Genomic DNA, 16,761 nt, shown 5'->3' with positions numbered 1-16,761 from the left:
GAGTGGTAGCAGTGTGAGGTGGTAGTGTCGGATGGGCCCCCACAGATGGCGCTGCAGGTGGAGTGCGCCAATGACGGTATCTGAGGATGAGCCTCCTTAAACTGGTGTCACTGTAGAAAAGCCCCCCTACCAAGTAGTCCCCCAAGTGGACTGGCGTTGATGCTGTGGGAAGTCAACAGGAGATGACATAATTCTGGATGTGCTTCTAAAGAAGGGCTAAAGAAGGGCTATATTTTGCTTGAAAAGCATTATACAGTGTAAATAAATAAGGTAAACTCTGTACACTGTTAATATAACTTTATTTCATCTATCAATTATAATGTCCACGTCTCTTATTGTATTTCTTGTACAGAAACTTAATTCTCTTCCAGTTATTATGATAGTGGGTAGGGTACAACTGTCTGATCTTATCACCTTCATACTGCATTCTGCGTATTAAACGCTGCATTTCATTACCATTGAAACCTGAAATAATACAAAAAGAATAATTCAACAACAAACTCAAAGCAATAGCTCTTGATAAGGTCAAGGTCAAAGACAGAATACATAATGACTTCTATTAACCTTCAAAAAATTCTATTAATATGAACTTGTCCATCTTTCAATCCGTGCAGTACCATTAACTGTTTAAAGGGGTGCTTACCAAAAAGATACTGACTGAATAGCGAACAGTGCAGATCATGATCAGTCTGCATGGATGTGCAGTCTGATCATGATCTACACTCTTCACAAAGGCAGACTCAATCGTGTCCAGCATGATAAGGGTTAAAGATATCAGATGCATATCTTTCACTAACGTTTTTTATCATCAGATATTTACTTCAAATGTAGAAAATCCTTATCAAATGTATTTCATTTGACAAATATACTGATAAACGAATTAATTGTGTGTGTATAGAGCTACATTTCTATCTAAATGCCATGCAATAACAGCCGATTGATGGAAAAACTTCAAGCTTCTTTCAAGGCAATACATATTTATACTACCCATACACGTATGAAGTATGTTCTATTTTAAAACTGATGGGAAGTACTATTCATACACATAAACATAATTGGCCCAGTTGTTCAAAACTTTCATTAAATATTAATTTTAACGATATTTTTGATAAATAGCATAAGGCTTGTTATTATTTTCTTTTTTTTTTCTGTTAAACTGTTCGATTGTTCAGAACTTTTAACAATAATACTTTTTTTGTTGATTTAAAACTATATACAGAAACTGTTCATATTCTCACGTATGAAATTTTGGTCTGGTATACCTGTAAGCCGTTTCTGACTTTACAATCATCTCAACTATATTTGTATGTAATTTAAGCGGTCAATGACAGCTCACTTCAGCATTTTAAGTATTATCAAATTGTTCTACACATTAACTAACATACAAAAGCTTACCAAAACTTAACCCTTACTATGCTGGACACAATCAATTCTGCCTTTGCGACCAGTGTAGATCATGATCAGCCTGCACATCGATGCAGTCTGATCATGACCTGCACTATTCGCTATTCAGCCAGGATCTTTTTGGTAAGCACCCCTTTTAACAGCTTATGGTACTGACCAAATTGGAAGACAGACAAGTTTGTTATAGAAATTAAAAGGGTTAATAAAAGGATAACCAGAACAATCATATTATTAAATAATCAAACTGGGAACTAGAACTTAGTTTTGCATGCTTTGTTAGCAAATAAAACGTGCTTTCTTTGCCAAACAAGAGCTGTCACAGGAGACAGCCCGCTTGACTATTTCGATGCTGGATAGTGAAACTGGGCACATCTGAGGAAACTAGAGCTGTCATTGGAGTGTTTAATGACTCCAACTGTGGATGAAGATATTGCACAATAGCCTGAGTCTATGTAAAAAATATCAACTTAAAGTAATAAGAGAGGTAAAGATAAAATGTATCAAAACACTATATAAGTATATCCTAAGCAAAAAGGGGCATAATTCATTAAAATTTGGTGCCAGAGTTATGCAGCTTGTGTCATATGGTGTAGGTGATGATGTTGAACAACCATTTTAAGTTTGAATCAAATCCATTCAGTAATAACAGAGACAGAGTGAAAGTGCATCAAAACTTTAACCGAAAATTCTAAGTAAAAAGGGGGAATAATTAATGAAAAATTGGTGCCAGAGTTATGCACCTTGCATCATATGGTGTGGGTGATGATGTTGAACAACTATTTTAAGTTTGAATCAAATCCATTCAGTAATAACAGAGACAGAGTGAAAGTGCATCAAAACTTTAACCGAAAATTCTAAGTAAAAAGGGGAAATAATTCATGAAAAATTGGTCCCAGAGTTATGCACCTTGTGTCATATGATAAGGGTAATGATGCTGAACAATTGTTTAAGTCTGAATCAGATCCATTCAGTAATAACAGAGATAGAGTGAAAGTGCATAAAACTTTAACCTGAAATTCTAAGTAAAAAGGGGAATAATTCATGAAAAATTGTGCCAGAGTTAAGCATCTTGTGTCATATGATGTGGGTGATGATGCTGAACAACTATTTTAAGTTTGAATCAAATCCATTCAGTAATAACAGAGGTAGAGTGAAAGTGCACCAAAACTTTAACCTGAAATTCTAAGTAAAAAGGGGGAATAATTCATGAAAGAATGGTGCCAGAGTTATGCACCTTGTGTAATATGATGTGGGTGATGATGTTGAACAACTATTTTAAGTTTGAATCAAATCCATTCAGTAATAACAGAGATAGAGTGAAAGTGCATCAAAACTTTAACCTGAAAATCTAAGTGAAAAGGGGGGATAATTCATGAAATACTGGTGCTAGAGTTATGGCCCTTATGTCAGATGATGTGGATGATGATGAGGAATAAGTATTTAAAGTTTGAATCAAATCCATCAAGTAATTACAGAGGTAAGTTGAAAAAAGAGAAAGTGCACCAAAACTTTAACCAAAGTGGGGACGCGGAAAGATGCCGACGCCGATGCTGGGGCGAGTATGATAGCTCTCCTTATACTTCGTATAGTCGAGCTAAAAAGCATGCTAAACTAAAATCTATTTCCATTCTAACATGTTAGAATTTCACCAGTAAGGAATACTACTCTGGAATCCTTTTTAGGCATAAATGGATGGGGTAAACCGAAACAGCCAAAAGCAAAACGTGTTTTAAACTGAAAGACAGTACACTCTAAAATCCTTCTTTGTTTATATAAAAGTAAATGTTGTAAGTGTAAGAACAGAAAATAAAGCAGTGTGATGATAAATCAATTGACCTGTAACAGTAATAAGAAACAAGAGCACCGCCTTGCGGGTGCTGACGCTCATCTGATTTTTTTTTGTGTAATAGAAATATTGTCCTACCCATGATTTTCTAAGTCTAAAAAGGGCCATCATTCTTGCAAAAAGCAGGATAGAGTTATGTTTCTTGATGTACAGTGTCCACTTATGATGGTGAAAAACTGTTGCAAGTTTTAAAGCAATAGCTTTGATAGTTTATGAGAAAAGTTGACTTAAACATAATACTCAACCAAGAAAATGATTTTCTAAGTCCAAAAGGGGCAATAATTATTGCAAAAATCAGGATGGAGTTACGCTGCTTGCTGTACAGGGTCAGCTTATGATGGTGAACAAGTGTTGCAAGTTTCAAAGCAATAGCTTTGATAGTTTAAAGAAAAAGTTGACCTAAACATAAAACTTAACCAAGAAATCTGATATTTTCTAAGTCCAAAAGGGGCCATAAATCTTGCAAAAAGCAGGATGGAGTTATGTTTCTTGCTGTACAGGGTCAACTTATGATGGTGAACAAGTGTTGCAAGTTTTAAAGCAAAAGCTTTGATAGTTTAGGATAAAAGCTGACCTAAACATAAAACTTAACCAAGAAAACTGATTTTCTAAGTCCAAAAGGGGCAATAAATCTTGCAAAAAGCAAGATGGAGTTATGTTTCTTGCTGTACAGGGTCAGCTTATGATGGTGAACAAGTATTCCAAGTTTCAAAGCAATAGCTTTGACAGTTTGGGAGAAAAGTTGACCTAAACATAAAACTTAACCAAGAAATCTGATATTTTCTAAGTACAAAAGGGGCCATAAATCTTGCAAAAAGCAAGATGGAGTTATGTTTCTTGCTATACAGGGTCAGCTTATGATGGTGAACAAGTATTCCAAGTTTCAAAGCAATAGCTTTGATAGTTTAGGAGAAAAGCTGACCTAAACATAAAACTTAACCAGGCAACGCCGACGCAGACGCCGACGCCGACGCCGACAACCGCTCAAGTGATGACAATAACTCATCATTTTTTTTCAAAAAATCAGATGAGCTAAAAATTGTTTTCAATGACAATTTCAAGGGCCTATATTGATACGTATTGCGCAACATCCAGATATTTCATTTATTTAAGCTGAATACTAACAATCATGAGGTAAAAATTAAATTTGTAATTAACATCAATATCAATATCTGGTATGCAGCAGATGTTTTGTTTAGGATCTAAATAGCTATCAGAATAACAGGATGTCCAATTGCTTTGCATTTACCATGCAGCTGCATTTGGCTGCCCCTTTTACTAACTTAAAATTTAAAACCATAAAATGTTAGGGCAAAACCTTTCTGGCATGGCTCTTGCATACAGTCAATAGATATTTCAATTGTTACTGAGTGTAAAGATATTTAACAAACCTCTCAACCATGCAGGTGCCTTGATGATGTCCACTGGACGCAGGTTTGAATCTCCCAGTATATCTGAAGTTATAAAACCAGTATAAGCCTTGATACCTAACACATTAAAAACTAATATCCCTGTAAACCTTGATATCTAGCATATTCCTAAACTCACACCAGTATAAACTCCGACATCAACATATCGCTATAAGCTTTGATATCTATCATATCATTCCTAAAGAAGCATTGAGGTAGTTCTGCATGTTCGGGTCAACACTTTTTCTGCAACTTGTACCTTGATTAAACCCTGATTTTTCAAAACTTCAGAAGATACGTAGAAAATTCAGCAAATAAAATTGATTTTGATTTTTGCCTAGATCAATTTGAAAAATTTTAATCTCACACAATTTTTCTTAATGGGAATCTATGGGAAAGTCACAACTTTCAGCACATTTTCACAAACAGAAAGTTTTCTACAGTGTACATGTATATGTAGATATAAATTAAACTTCTCACAGTCGTAAATAAATATATGGTTTATAATGTCATTCAACAAGAGCTTGTAGAACACGAAATGCCCCCCTTGATGCATTCAGTAATTGCACAAGGAACAGAAATTCTTTGATCACTGTACAGAAAAGTTCTACTGTTCTAGGTCAATGTGACCTTGACCTATGACCTACTGATCTCAAAATGAATAGGGTTCATCTGCTGGTCATGACCAACCTTCCTAAGTATTGTGATCCTAGGCCCAAGCCTTCTCAAGTTATTGTATGGAAACAGTTTAACTGTTCCAGGTCAATGTAACCTTGACCTTTGGCCTACTGACCTCAGAATCAATAGGGGTCATCTGCTGGTCATGACCAACCTCCCTATCAAATGATCCTATGCCCAAGCATTCTTGAGTTATCATCCGGAAACCGTTTAACTGTTCCTGGTCACTGTGACCTTGACCTTTGACCTACTGATGTTAAAATTGAAAGGGGTCATCTGCTGGTCATGATCAACTCCCCTCTTAAGTTTTGTGATCCTATGCCTAAGCGTTCTCAAGTTATCATCCAGAAATGGTTTAACTTTTTCGGGTCACTGTGCCCTTGACCTTTAACCTACTGACCTCAAAATCGATAGGACTCATCTGCTGGTTATGACCAACCTCCCTATCAATTTTCATGATCCTAGGCCTAAGCGTTCTTGAGTTATCATCCGGAAACCGTTTAACTGTTCCTGGTCACTGTGACCTTGACCTTTGTAAGACTGACCTCAAAACCAATATGGGTCATCTGCTGGTTATGACCAACATCCCTATCAACTTTCATAATCCTAGGCCTAAGCGTTTTTCAGTTATCATCTGGAAACGGATTGGTCTACATACAAACAGACCGACCTAACGACCGACAGACATCTGCAAAACGATATACCCCTCCTTCTTTGAAGGGGGGCATAAATATGAGAACCAAGAAGTATTAAAGCAAAATATAAATTAAGTTTCATGACAAACCGATTTTTTAAAAAAATTTCACTGCAGTGTGTAGAGTAATATAACGGCATAAAAGTCAAAATGAGTCACACCATGAGAAAACAAACATAGTGCGTTTGCAACCATCATGGATCCAGACCAGCCTGTGCATCCAACCAGTCTGGTCAGGAACCATGCTGTTCACTTTCAAAGCCTTTTGCAATTATTATTAGAGAAACCGTTGGCGAACAGCATGTATCCTGACCAGACTGAGTGGATGCACAGGCTGGTCTGGATCCATGCTGGTCGCAATTGCACTATGGTGGATTTCTCGTGGTGTGGCTCAAATATCAGAGAATTTACAAGACATTTGCTGAATGTTATTTAAAGAAAACAAGGTCATCTTTACTTTTTCTTGAAACTCTACAGACAACATCATCACTTGGCCAACTTCATCATATGACAAAACGAAACAGTTTAGTTCTACAGCATGCAATATTCCTTATTTTATGGGGGAAAAAGTGGACATTTACCAATGTAATCATTTTGTCCGAAAGTTGCCCTCTTTTTACTCCACACATTTTTAGGCTTGTACTTCTTCAAATTCTGGACAGGTTCACTTAAACCTCTTGGTAGTGGTCCTGTAATGGGAAAATATATGCATTTTCTCCAATTGTCAAGAGCAATTTTCTATTTTTATTAACAAAGCTGCTGAGGACAGCAACTTTTGAAAATTCAAAAGCTTTGTCACAAGCTGTTTGTCACTGAAAAAATAAGATAATAACAAGAGCTGTCCGTATGACAGCGCGCTCCACTATTCTGAATATATGTCTCAATAAGAGACCTCTACTTTAAAAGGGGCATAATTCTGTCAAGAACACAAATTAGAGTAATTGGGATTGTTACAACACATGCAGATGATGATGGGAAAGATATATTTTGAGTTTCTAGTCATTATCTTATATAGTACCAAAGTTATGTCCAGAAAACGAAGATTGTTCAAAAATTTAAGTATAAAAGGGGCATATTTTGGTCAAAAATACAAATCAGATTTATGGGAATTGTTACCACACATGCAGATGATGATGATAAAGATACATTTTAAGTTTCAAGTCTTTATCTTATATTGCATTAATATAATATCCAGAAGCAAAGATTGCAAAAAAAGTTTAAGTACAAAGGGGCATAATTCTATCTAATTATAATTAAAGTTATGGGGTTTGTAACCACACACACAGATGGAGATTATAAAGAAATATTTTTAATTTCAAGTCATTATCTTTTAATGCAGAAAAGATATGTCTATAAACGAAGCTTTTGAAGAAATTTAACATGAAAATAATTCCTTTTTTTCCAACATGAAAATAATTCCAAGTATAACAACTTTGTGACCTTGACCTTGGGTATAATGGGCCATGCCCCTGCACATACTTTCTTTATATGCTGGACATTGTTTATGTGAACTTATAGTAAGACAAAAGCAATAGTAACAAAGATTTGACAGAAAAACAAAGGTTGTCAAGAAACTTTAACCTTGAAAATAACCTAAGTATAACACCTTGGTGACCTTGACCTTGGATAAAATGGGCCCAGCCCCTGTACATACTTTGTTTGTACGCTGGACAATGTTTATGTAAAGTTACAGCAAGATATAAGCAATAGTAACAAAGAAATGACAGAAAAACAAAGGTTGCCGAAAAACTTTAACCTTAAAAATAACCTTTAGAAGTATAACACCTTGGTGGCCTTGACCTTGGATAAAATGGGCCCAGCCCATGTGCATACTTTGTTTATATGCTGGACAATGTTTATGTAAAATTAGAGTAAGATATAAGCAATAGTAACAAAGATATGACAGAACAAGAGCTGTCTCCATAGGATGACACATGCCCCCGATGGCACTTTAAATGAATAGTTATGGCCGATGTTCGAGTTTAGGACCTTTGACCTACGGAGCTGGGTCTTGCGCGCGACATGTCGTCTTACTGTGTCACACATTTATGCGTAGCTATTTTAGAATCCATGCATGAATGACAAAGATATGGACCGGACACGCCCATCAATGCACTATCATGAAAAAAGACCTTTAACATCTAAGTGTGACCTTGACCTTTGAGCTACGGACCTGGGTCTTGCGCATGACACGTCGTCTTACTGTGGTACACATTCATGCCAAGTTATTTGAAAATCCATCCATCGATGACAAAGATATGGACCGGACACGCCCATCAATGCACTATCCCTTAATGTCTAAGTGTGACCTTGACCTTTGAGATACGGACCTGGGTCTTGCGCGTGACACGTCGTCTTACTGTGGTACACATTCATGCCAAGTTATTTGAAAATCCATCCACCGATGACAAAGATATGGACTGGACACGCCCATCAATGCACTATCCCTTAATGTCTAAGTGTGACCTTGACCTTTGAGGTACGGACCTGGGTCTTGCGCGTGACACGTCGTCTTACTGTGGTACACATTCATGCCAAGTTATTTGAAAATCCATCCATCGATGACAAAGATATGGACCGGACACGCCCATCAATGCAATAACCTTTAATGTCTAAGTGTGACCTTGACCTTTGAGATACGGACCTGGGTCTTGCGCATGACACGTCGTCTTACTGTGGTACACATTCACGCCAAGTTATTTGAAAATCCATCCATCGATGACAAAGATATGGACCGGACACGAAAAATGCGGACAGACCGACAGACTGACAGACCGACAGACAGACGGTTCAAAAACTATATGCCTCCCTTCGGGGGCATAAAAACAAAGGTTGCCGAAAAACTTTAACCTTAAAAAAAACCTAAGTATAACACCTTGGTGACCTTGATCTTGGGTATAATGGGTTCAGCCCCAAAATATACTATGTTTGTATACTGGACAATGTTTACATGAAGTTTCAGTAAAATGTAAGCAATAGTAACAAAGCTTTGACAGAAAAGCAAAGGTTGCCGAAAAACTTTAACAAAGAAGGGTCACGCCGATGCTGGGGCGAGTAGAATAGCCCCCCTATTCTCCAAATAGTGGAGCTAAAAACAGACATAAACCAATACAGGGCAACAATTTTGAGTCATAGATCTTGCCCCTTTTACCATGCTTAGGTTGAATCAATGATAAGAAGAAAATTGCTATGTTGAAAGAGAAGCATTACTTTGGGAAAAAGCAAAATAAAGTAATGACACCTAACGTGACCTAAGCAAATCATCACAGACAACAAGCACAATAAGCTTCAATCCATTCCTTCAATTGGTTAGTTATAACAGCTTACATACTAAAACATAACCTTACAGTCAACAAGAGATCACAGAGTGATCTTGGCGCCCACCATTGAGCCATTTTTTAATGTTCCAAATTTCAAGACTACCTCAAGGTCAAAATTAAGGTCAAAGTTCATTTCAGTACACAAAACTGTGCATGTGGTCCATGCATGTGGTCCAAATTTGAAAGCTGTAGCTTGGGAAATGTGAAAGTAGGTCACTAGATCAATTTCAAGGTCGAAGTTCATTTTGGTACACAAGACTATACATGTGCTTCAAATCTGAAGGTTGTATCTTGAGAAATGTGAAAGTAGGTACTAGGTAAAAATCAAGGTCAAATTTCAATTCAGAACACAAAAGTATCCAAGTGGTCCAAATTTGAAGCATGTAGCTTCAGAAATGTGAAAATAGGTCACTATGTCAATCTGAAGGTCAAACTTCATTTCGGTACACAAAACTATGCATGTGGTCAAAATTTGAAGGCTGTAGCTTTAGAAATGTAAGAGTAGGTCACTAGGTCAAAATCAAGGTCAAATTTCATTTCGGAACACAAACCTATGCATGTGGTCCAAATTTGAAGCCTGTACCTTCAAAAATGTGAAAGTAGGTCACTAGGTTAATGTCAAGGTCAAAGTTTGTTTCAGTACACAAACCTATGCATGTGGTCCAAATTTGAAGGCTGTAGCTACAGAAATGTGAAAGTAGGTCACTAGGTCAAGATCAAGGTCAACTCATGTCAAGGTTTGTCTTGCCACTCAAAACTATACATGTGGTCCAAATTTGAATGTTGTAGGTTATGAACAAGAAGATTTAAAAAAAAAATTCTATATAAGTCTATATGAACCATGTGACCCCCAGGGCGGGGCCATATTTGACCCTAGGGGGATAATTTGTACAAACTTGGTAGAGAACCACTAGATGATGCTACATTACAAATATCAAAGCTCTAGGCTTTGTGGTTTGGACAAGAACTTTTCAAAGCTTTTCTCTATATAAACCATGTGACCCCCCTGGGCGGGGTCATATTTTACCCTAGGGAAATAATTTTAACAATCTTAATAGAGGACCACTAGATGATGTTACATACAAAATATCAAAGGCCTAGGCCCTGTGGTTTTGAGCAAGAAGTGTTTCAAAGTTTTTCCCTAAATAAATCTATGTAAATTATAAAAATAAACAAAGGGCCATAACTCACTCAAAAATTGTTGAACCTCTGATTTTCAGAGGGACAAAACTAGGGTACCAATATATCATTCTGACAAAGTTTGGACAAAATCCCCCCAGGAGATGCGATAACGAGAAATTGTTAACGGAAGAACGTAAGGACGGACGGACCACAGACGCAGAGTGATTTGAATAGTCCACCATCATCAGATGGTGGGCTAAAAATGGCTAATAACTATGTATAATTGCAAAACAGAGTTACAGAACCTTTGCATTACATATAAGATGATCACTGTGTACAACTGTGTTAAGTTTCTATCCATTTTGATATGCGGATCCTGAGATACCAACTCACAATTAAAACTTAACCAACTCCTGACTCCAGTGTCAATCCATGGGTATTAAATTGCAATAGCTCTACTTATTCTAGGAGTAGGCAAGCTACAGCAACAAGGCAGTTTAAAAGACAGCTACATCCCCCACTACTGTTATGGATAGAGAAAGGGTTAATGGTATTGTGTGAAAGCATTGACATTGTTAAGTATATTTCACAGTCCATGTATGAAAACATCAATGAATTTGAAAATTCTTCAAAGAGTTAAGGATACAGAACGGACACAAAATGAAAGGCTTAAACCTTTGACTTTTGAGTTGTAACCTTGACCTTGAGCCAACATGGCTGACATGTGTTCTGCACATTGTCTTAATGAGGTGATCACTTGACCCAAGTTTCTTGAAATTCATTCAAGGGGTTTAGGAGATACAGAGCTCAAATCTTTGACCTTGAGTTGTGCCCTTGTTCTTGATTCAACATAGCCTAGGAGATACAGAGCGGACACAAAATGGAAGGCTCAAACCTTTGACCTTGTGTTGTGACCTTGACCTTGAGTCCACATTTCCCCACATTGTCTTGATGAGGTTACCATTTGGCTAGAGTTTCATGAAAATCCTTCAAGGGGTTAAGGAATACAGATTGGACACAAAATGTTACAGACAGACGAACATTATTATTATATATTATATTATTCCTATAACACCCAACCACTTGTGGCGGGGGATTTTTCCAACTAATACCATGAATTGTGTTATTACAGTAACAAACTTCACCTCAATAATGCGGCCATATGCATTTTGCATTAGAATTAAAATGTTTTCTTCTCAAATGTGTAAACAGTAAAATTCTTGAAAGATGTATGAAGGACCATGACTTAGGAAAATAACAATATATGTACATTTGTAGCTTGTCCTTAAGCACCTTGTGCGGAAGTGAGCTAAATCCTCATTGGATTAAAGTTCTAAACCAGTATTGATAATATATAAAAATTCAGTTTTTCATTATTAAATTACCTCCATCGAAGAGTTTATTATTGTATCCATAGCGGTGAGGTCCTGGTGTTTTGTATGGGGAAGGAGCCGGGAACTTGTATTGTGGAATTTCTGTCTTACATCTCACACTGGAACACATTACTGATATGCTCTGCGCATTCAAGAAAGAGGAACCAATCTAAAATATAGGTTAACTGAAAATATTCTGGTTTATTATACAAACAATAAAAGTCCTCATGAAAATACTAGCATCAGGGGTAAAAATGAAACATGTAAATTATTATGTCAGAATGTAAAATTTTCTTTTCATCCGACTGTAATTGTCAACCAATCTGTCCAGCAGTTTCCGAAACCCTACATATTGTAAAATTGTTCAAAGGGTTTAAAAATATGGAGATGTGGCTCACTGCTGTAAGACGTTTTTGTCATGTATCCATTGTAAGAAAGATTGAAATGTTCCTGAATTCATCAACACAAATGTTGCCATTAATACATGGTTTGATCTACATAAATTTCCACAGTCAGGATTCAGACTTAAGTCTATGTTTTACGGATAAATGCTTCCATTTTCTCGAACAAGCAGCACTATTCTAAAGGTTTTTATTTTGTAAACTAAGGACGACTTATCCGTGTAAATCAAATCAAGACCAGAAAAATATCCTTCACATTCACGAGACAATGACTCTTTTCAAGATCCCCAATATCATTAAAATAAATGTAAATTATAGTGTTCAGATTTTGTATTCATAAAATGTAACAGCTTTTTCAAAAATATTTTTTCATGTGGTAGATATTACGATATTTAATAGATATTACGTTCTGAATGAATCTGCACAACTTTTAAATTAGTTCTATGCCTCTATCATTTACATATTAAATTAAGAATGTTTAATGTGAGTACAAACTAATACAACTTACATTCAAAACAGCTCTATCAAACATCAAAAGCCAGGATAATATAGGCAGTTTACCAGAACCCAATACCTTTTTTTCTTAAGTCTCACCAATACTATTTACCTGACTATTGGAATGGGTCTGCAATGTGACCCTGCTGGCAATCTGCCTGCAATATGACACACCTCGGAGCACCCAGGACATTGTTACCTCTCGCTTCTTCTTTCAGGGATGTTAAACTCCTTTCATTCTGAAAGAGTAACGATGGATAAAAATATTCTATGGCTATACAATATAAATTCAACAATTAACAAGAGCTGTCGGAGAACAGCATTGCTCGACTATTCAACAGCCTTGTCAATTGAATGAATACAAGTCAAAAAGGGGGCATAATTTAGTAAAAATGCAAAACAGGGTTATGGAACCTGCATAGTGCTTATCAGCTCATGACAGTGGACAAGTTTCAATCCATTCCCATTAGTGGATACTGAGATACCAGCTTATATATAAGAATTTAACCAAAAACTGCTAAGTTGAAAAAGGGGCATAATTTTGTAAAATGCAAAGTAGAGTTATTGCACCTTTGCTCTGCATGTCATATCATGACAGTGAACAAGTGTGTGAAGTTTCAATCCTTTCCCATTAGTGGATACTGGGATACCAGCTTACATACAAAACCTTATCCAAAAATTTCTAAGTCGAAAAAGGGGCATAATTTTGTAAAAAAGCAAAACAGAGTTATGGAACCTGTGCAGTGTAAGTCAATTTATCACAGTGAATAAGTGTGTGAAGTTTCAATCCATTCCCACAAGTGGTTGCTGAGATACCAGCTTACACATAGTGTATATTTACAAAAGCTTAACCAAATCAGGACACCGACGCTAACGCACAGGAGAGTCCAATAGCTCTACTATTCTATGAATAGTCGAGCTAAAAAACAACATCCTTACTGCTGTAGTTTTGAAACCTTATTCTGACTTAAATGTAAAACTGTGAGAAAGCCAGCCGGACTTGGAGGAAGGCAACTCTACCTTGCCTGAATCAGAAATAATGACCAGAAGGGCACCTGGAAATTTACTTCATTATCTTAATTTGCTTAAAACCAACAGCAAAAAACAAAAATGACAACAATAAACAAAGCGCTAGCTAAGCTAATGTATTGGCCTATAACTTTAATAGTAAATCAGAAGGATATTATACAATTATCGACTTTTTCATAGGTTGATATCAGGATTTATCAACCCGAAAAGAGTTATATTCACCGAGCGGAAGACAAGGTGAATATAACTTTTAGAGGGTTGATAAATCCTGATATCAACCTATGAAAAAGTCAATAATTGTTTTATTACATGAATAGATGTATGGTCAGTCTTGTTATTACAATTGTATCTTTAATAAAGAAATAAGGAATAAATCAGGTTGATATTGGTTTTCCAAGCACCTACTTTGATCTATTTTTATTTTTGTACTATTTATAACCCAGGATAAGTTGATATGATATGTACTCATTACTTTTCAAACCGTATTCAGCCAATCAGAGAAACAATAGAATACAGTCGTGTAATAAACTGGATTAATTTCAGAATGAGATAATTGTTACAAATAATTACACCCATCAAATGCCATTTTTGTGGAATGAAACTGGGTTGCCTTAAAAAGAAAAAACTACCTTACAAATTTATTAAATAGAGAGCCATAATGGCCAGAGATCACTCACCTGAGTTTCACAGACTGCATGAACAATTTTGGTAGGAGGTCACACATTCATGGACCTATCTGTGAAACTGTTTCGATGTTGGACCAGTGTTTTGTGACAAGAAGATTTTTTGAAGTATCCACTATATCACATAATCTAATTATTATTATAGACAAAGAATGACAACAACATGTTCAGGTGTATTAGAGCTTGAAAACTCAAACATCTTAGTGAGCCTGACATTGTTTTATGTAAATAATACGCAAGTGAATGTAATGTCATAAATTAATTACTGAAGATGAAAATGGAGGTAATCACCAATGTTTTACTATCACTGTCGTCACAGCAGCTGTGTGTGCCTGTTTGCGGTATTCCGGACAGAAGTCAGATTTTAAACTAAATGCATTACAGATACATGTACATGTAGTTACGGTACTTCTAAAGAGTTGGTTTCACTCATTAATTGTATATGGTGGTACTTATAATAATTTAATGTCTGATAAAGAGACACTGATTTGTGAAAGAAGCGTATAGGAGTAAATTCAGAGGGTTGTATTGATCCCGGCTTTAGCTTGATGAATTATTAACATGAATCAGTAATTTGTTTGCCAGAATGGAAGCTTTAAATAATCTAATTTGTGTTTTTCTCAGGATTGAAAGATTTAAATAGTAAACTTTGCTGTTAAGACTTTCACATTCAGTATGTCTCCAACTCCAAGTGAGAGCTATTTATAACGAGAAATATTAAAAAAAAAATTTTAAAACAATAACTTAACAAAACAACTTGGGGTCTAGAGCTGCAGCTACTGGATCCCTAGCCAAACAAAGTTTAACTTCCTTATGTTATAGTTTTGTCAGTATAAATTCTATACTGGTACTGATGATAAACCCGGACAGATGATAAAGTCGAACACCTTGGAAATATTCTATTGCAATCAGTTATTTATAAAATTGAACACACCATCTAATAGTTTCCACTTACAACACCAACTGGTGTAAACAAAAACAAAATTGGTAAATATTCTGTATAAATAAATCACTTACATAAATTTGTATAAAAAGTATTTATCCAAAATTACTGGGGAAGAGGGTGTTTTTTTGCGCATGCTCACTGTCGAAACATGAAGGCCTGACATTTGTTAACTTTTCATTACTTGATCAGGAATGACTGTTGCAGCTTTTTGGGTAAAGTGTCAATATAATAATACCAAGAAAATTTTGTAAATGACAAAGGGTTCGAATTTATCATCAGTCAACGTTCATAAAGCCCCCTTTTACATACCCCTTTCAGGGCCTTACTTCGTGCAAGTTTGCTTACTAAATATAAATTTGAATTATGTAAAGTTTTCAGCAAAGGTTAAGCTTTATTTTGATACCGACCATTGATTTCAATTTGCAGAAATAAAAAAGTGACAGGTAAAAAACCTCATTTTCTGTTTGGGTTTATCATTAGTACCAGTACATAGCTTGTGTTACTAAACTTACCTTGTTGGAATTAAAGTAAACCCTGGGAGAGAAAGTACCAAGGTCCCTACTGGGGCTCAAACCCTGGACCCCAAGATCTGTAGGCGGACACTCGACCACGTCGCTAAAGGGTTAACCCAACAGCCCTACTATCACTACACTTCTCCCCCTTTACTTTTCAGAGCTTACCAGCTCTCCAGAATGACACTCCATGCCCACCACATGAGTCGGCAAACCCTTCTAACACCATTAAAGTAAACCCTGGGAGAGAAAATACCAAGGTCCCTATACTGGGGCTCGAACCCCGGACCCCGAGATCTGTAGGCGGACACTCAACCACATCGCTAAAGGGTTAACCCAACAACAAGCCTGTTGGAAGTGGCCTATAAATCTGGCCTATAAATCTACTATCACTATACAGAATCTTTCTGATAATTGAATAAATAAATTTTGATTTTATTTGAAAACATCATTTTCTGTTTGTAGTCTCTGAAAATCTGATACTGGCTCTAGAAAATGTCGAAATAACGTTGATCAGTCGTGGATTTTATATGAAAATTTCGTATTAAAAAGACTGTTCTGAGAAAATTGAAAACAAGGATACCCCACCCACTTTCTGTGATTATGTATTACAGTAATTCGTTATTATATTATTAGATTTATTCAAAACATGTTGCTGTTCTTTTGCAAGTAAATCGATGAAATGCAAGGCAATGAAATGTTGCACAAAATAACAGAGCAGGACAGTTTTTATAAAATTTTATTTACCGTATTTATGCCTGTCAGTAATCTTTGTTTCGGACAAATTTACATCCCCGATAGGAACAAAGAGAATCCGAAGTCACATATTGTCGTCGGCTAGATCAATAG

At 36.1% G+C, this 16,761-nt stretch overlaps 1 protein-coding gene across 2 annotated transcripts; it reads right to left on the bottom strand.

The window, feature by feature from the left end:
- Positions 1–282: 282 nt before the first annotated feature.
- Positions 283–16,750, bottom strand: LOC123526301 (39S ribosomal protein L51, mitochondrial-like). 2 transcript variants are annotated; one of them, XM_045305388.2, is made up of 6 exons: positions 16,660–16,750; positions 12,855–12,981; positions 11,859–12,015; positions 6,613–6,720; positions 4,642–4,704; positions 283–465 (listed from the first exon to the last, which is right to left on the bottom strand). In XM_045305388.2, the coding sequence occupies exons 2-6, from the start codon at positions 12,933–12,935 to the stop codon at positions 311–313; spliced, it is 564 nt and encodes a 187-aa protein (XP_045161323.2). In that variant the 5' UTR covers positions 12,936–12,981; positions 16,660–16,750; the 3' UTR covers positions 283–310. The 2 variants fall into 2 exon arrangements, with proteins under 2 accessions (XP_045161323.2, XP_045161324.2); XM_045305389.2 differs by having other exon boundaries at positions 11,859–11,988.
- Positions 16,751–16,761: the final 11 nt, after the last annotated feature.

Source organism: Mercenaria mercenaria, chromosome 14 (assembly GCF_021730395.1).
Source record: "Mercenaria mercenaria strain notata chromosome 14, MADL_Memer_1, whole genome shotgun sequence".
NCBI lineage: Eukaryota > Metazoa > Mollusca > Bivalvia > Venerida > Veneridae > Mercenaria > Mercenaria mercenaria.
The sequence above is the reverse complement of the archived record's forward strand: the minus strand, read 5'-3'. Positions and strand labels throughout refer to the sequence as shown.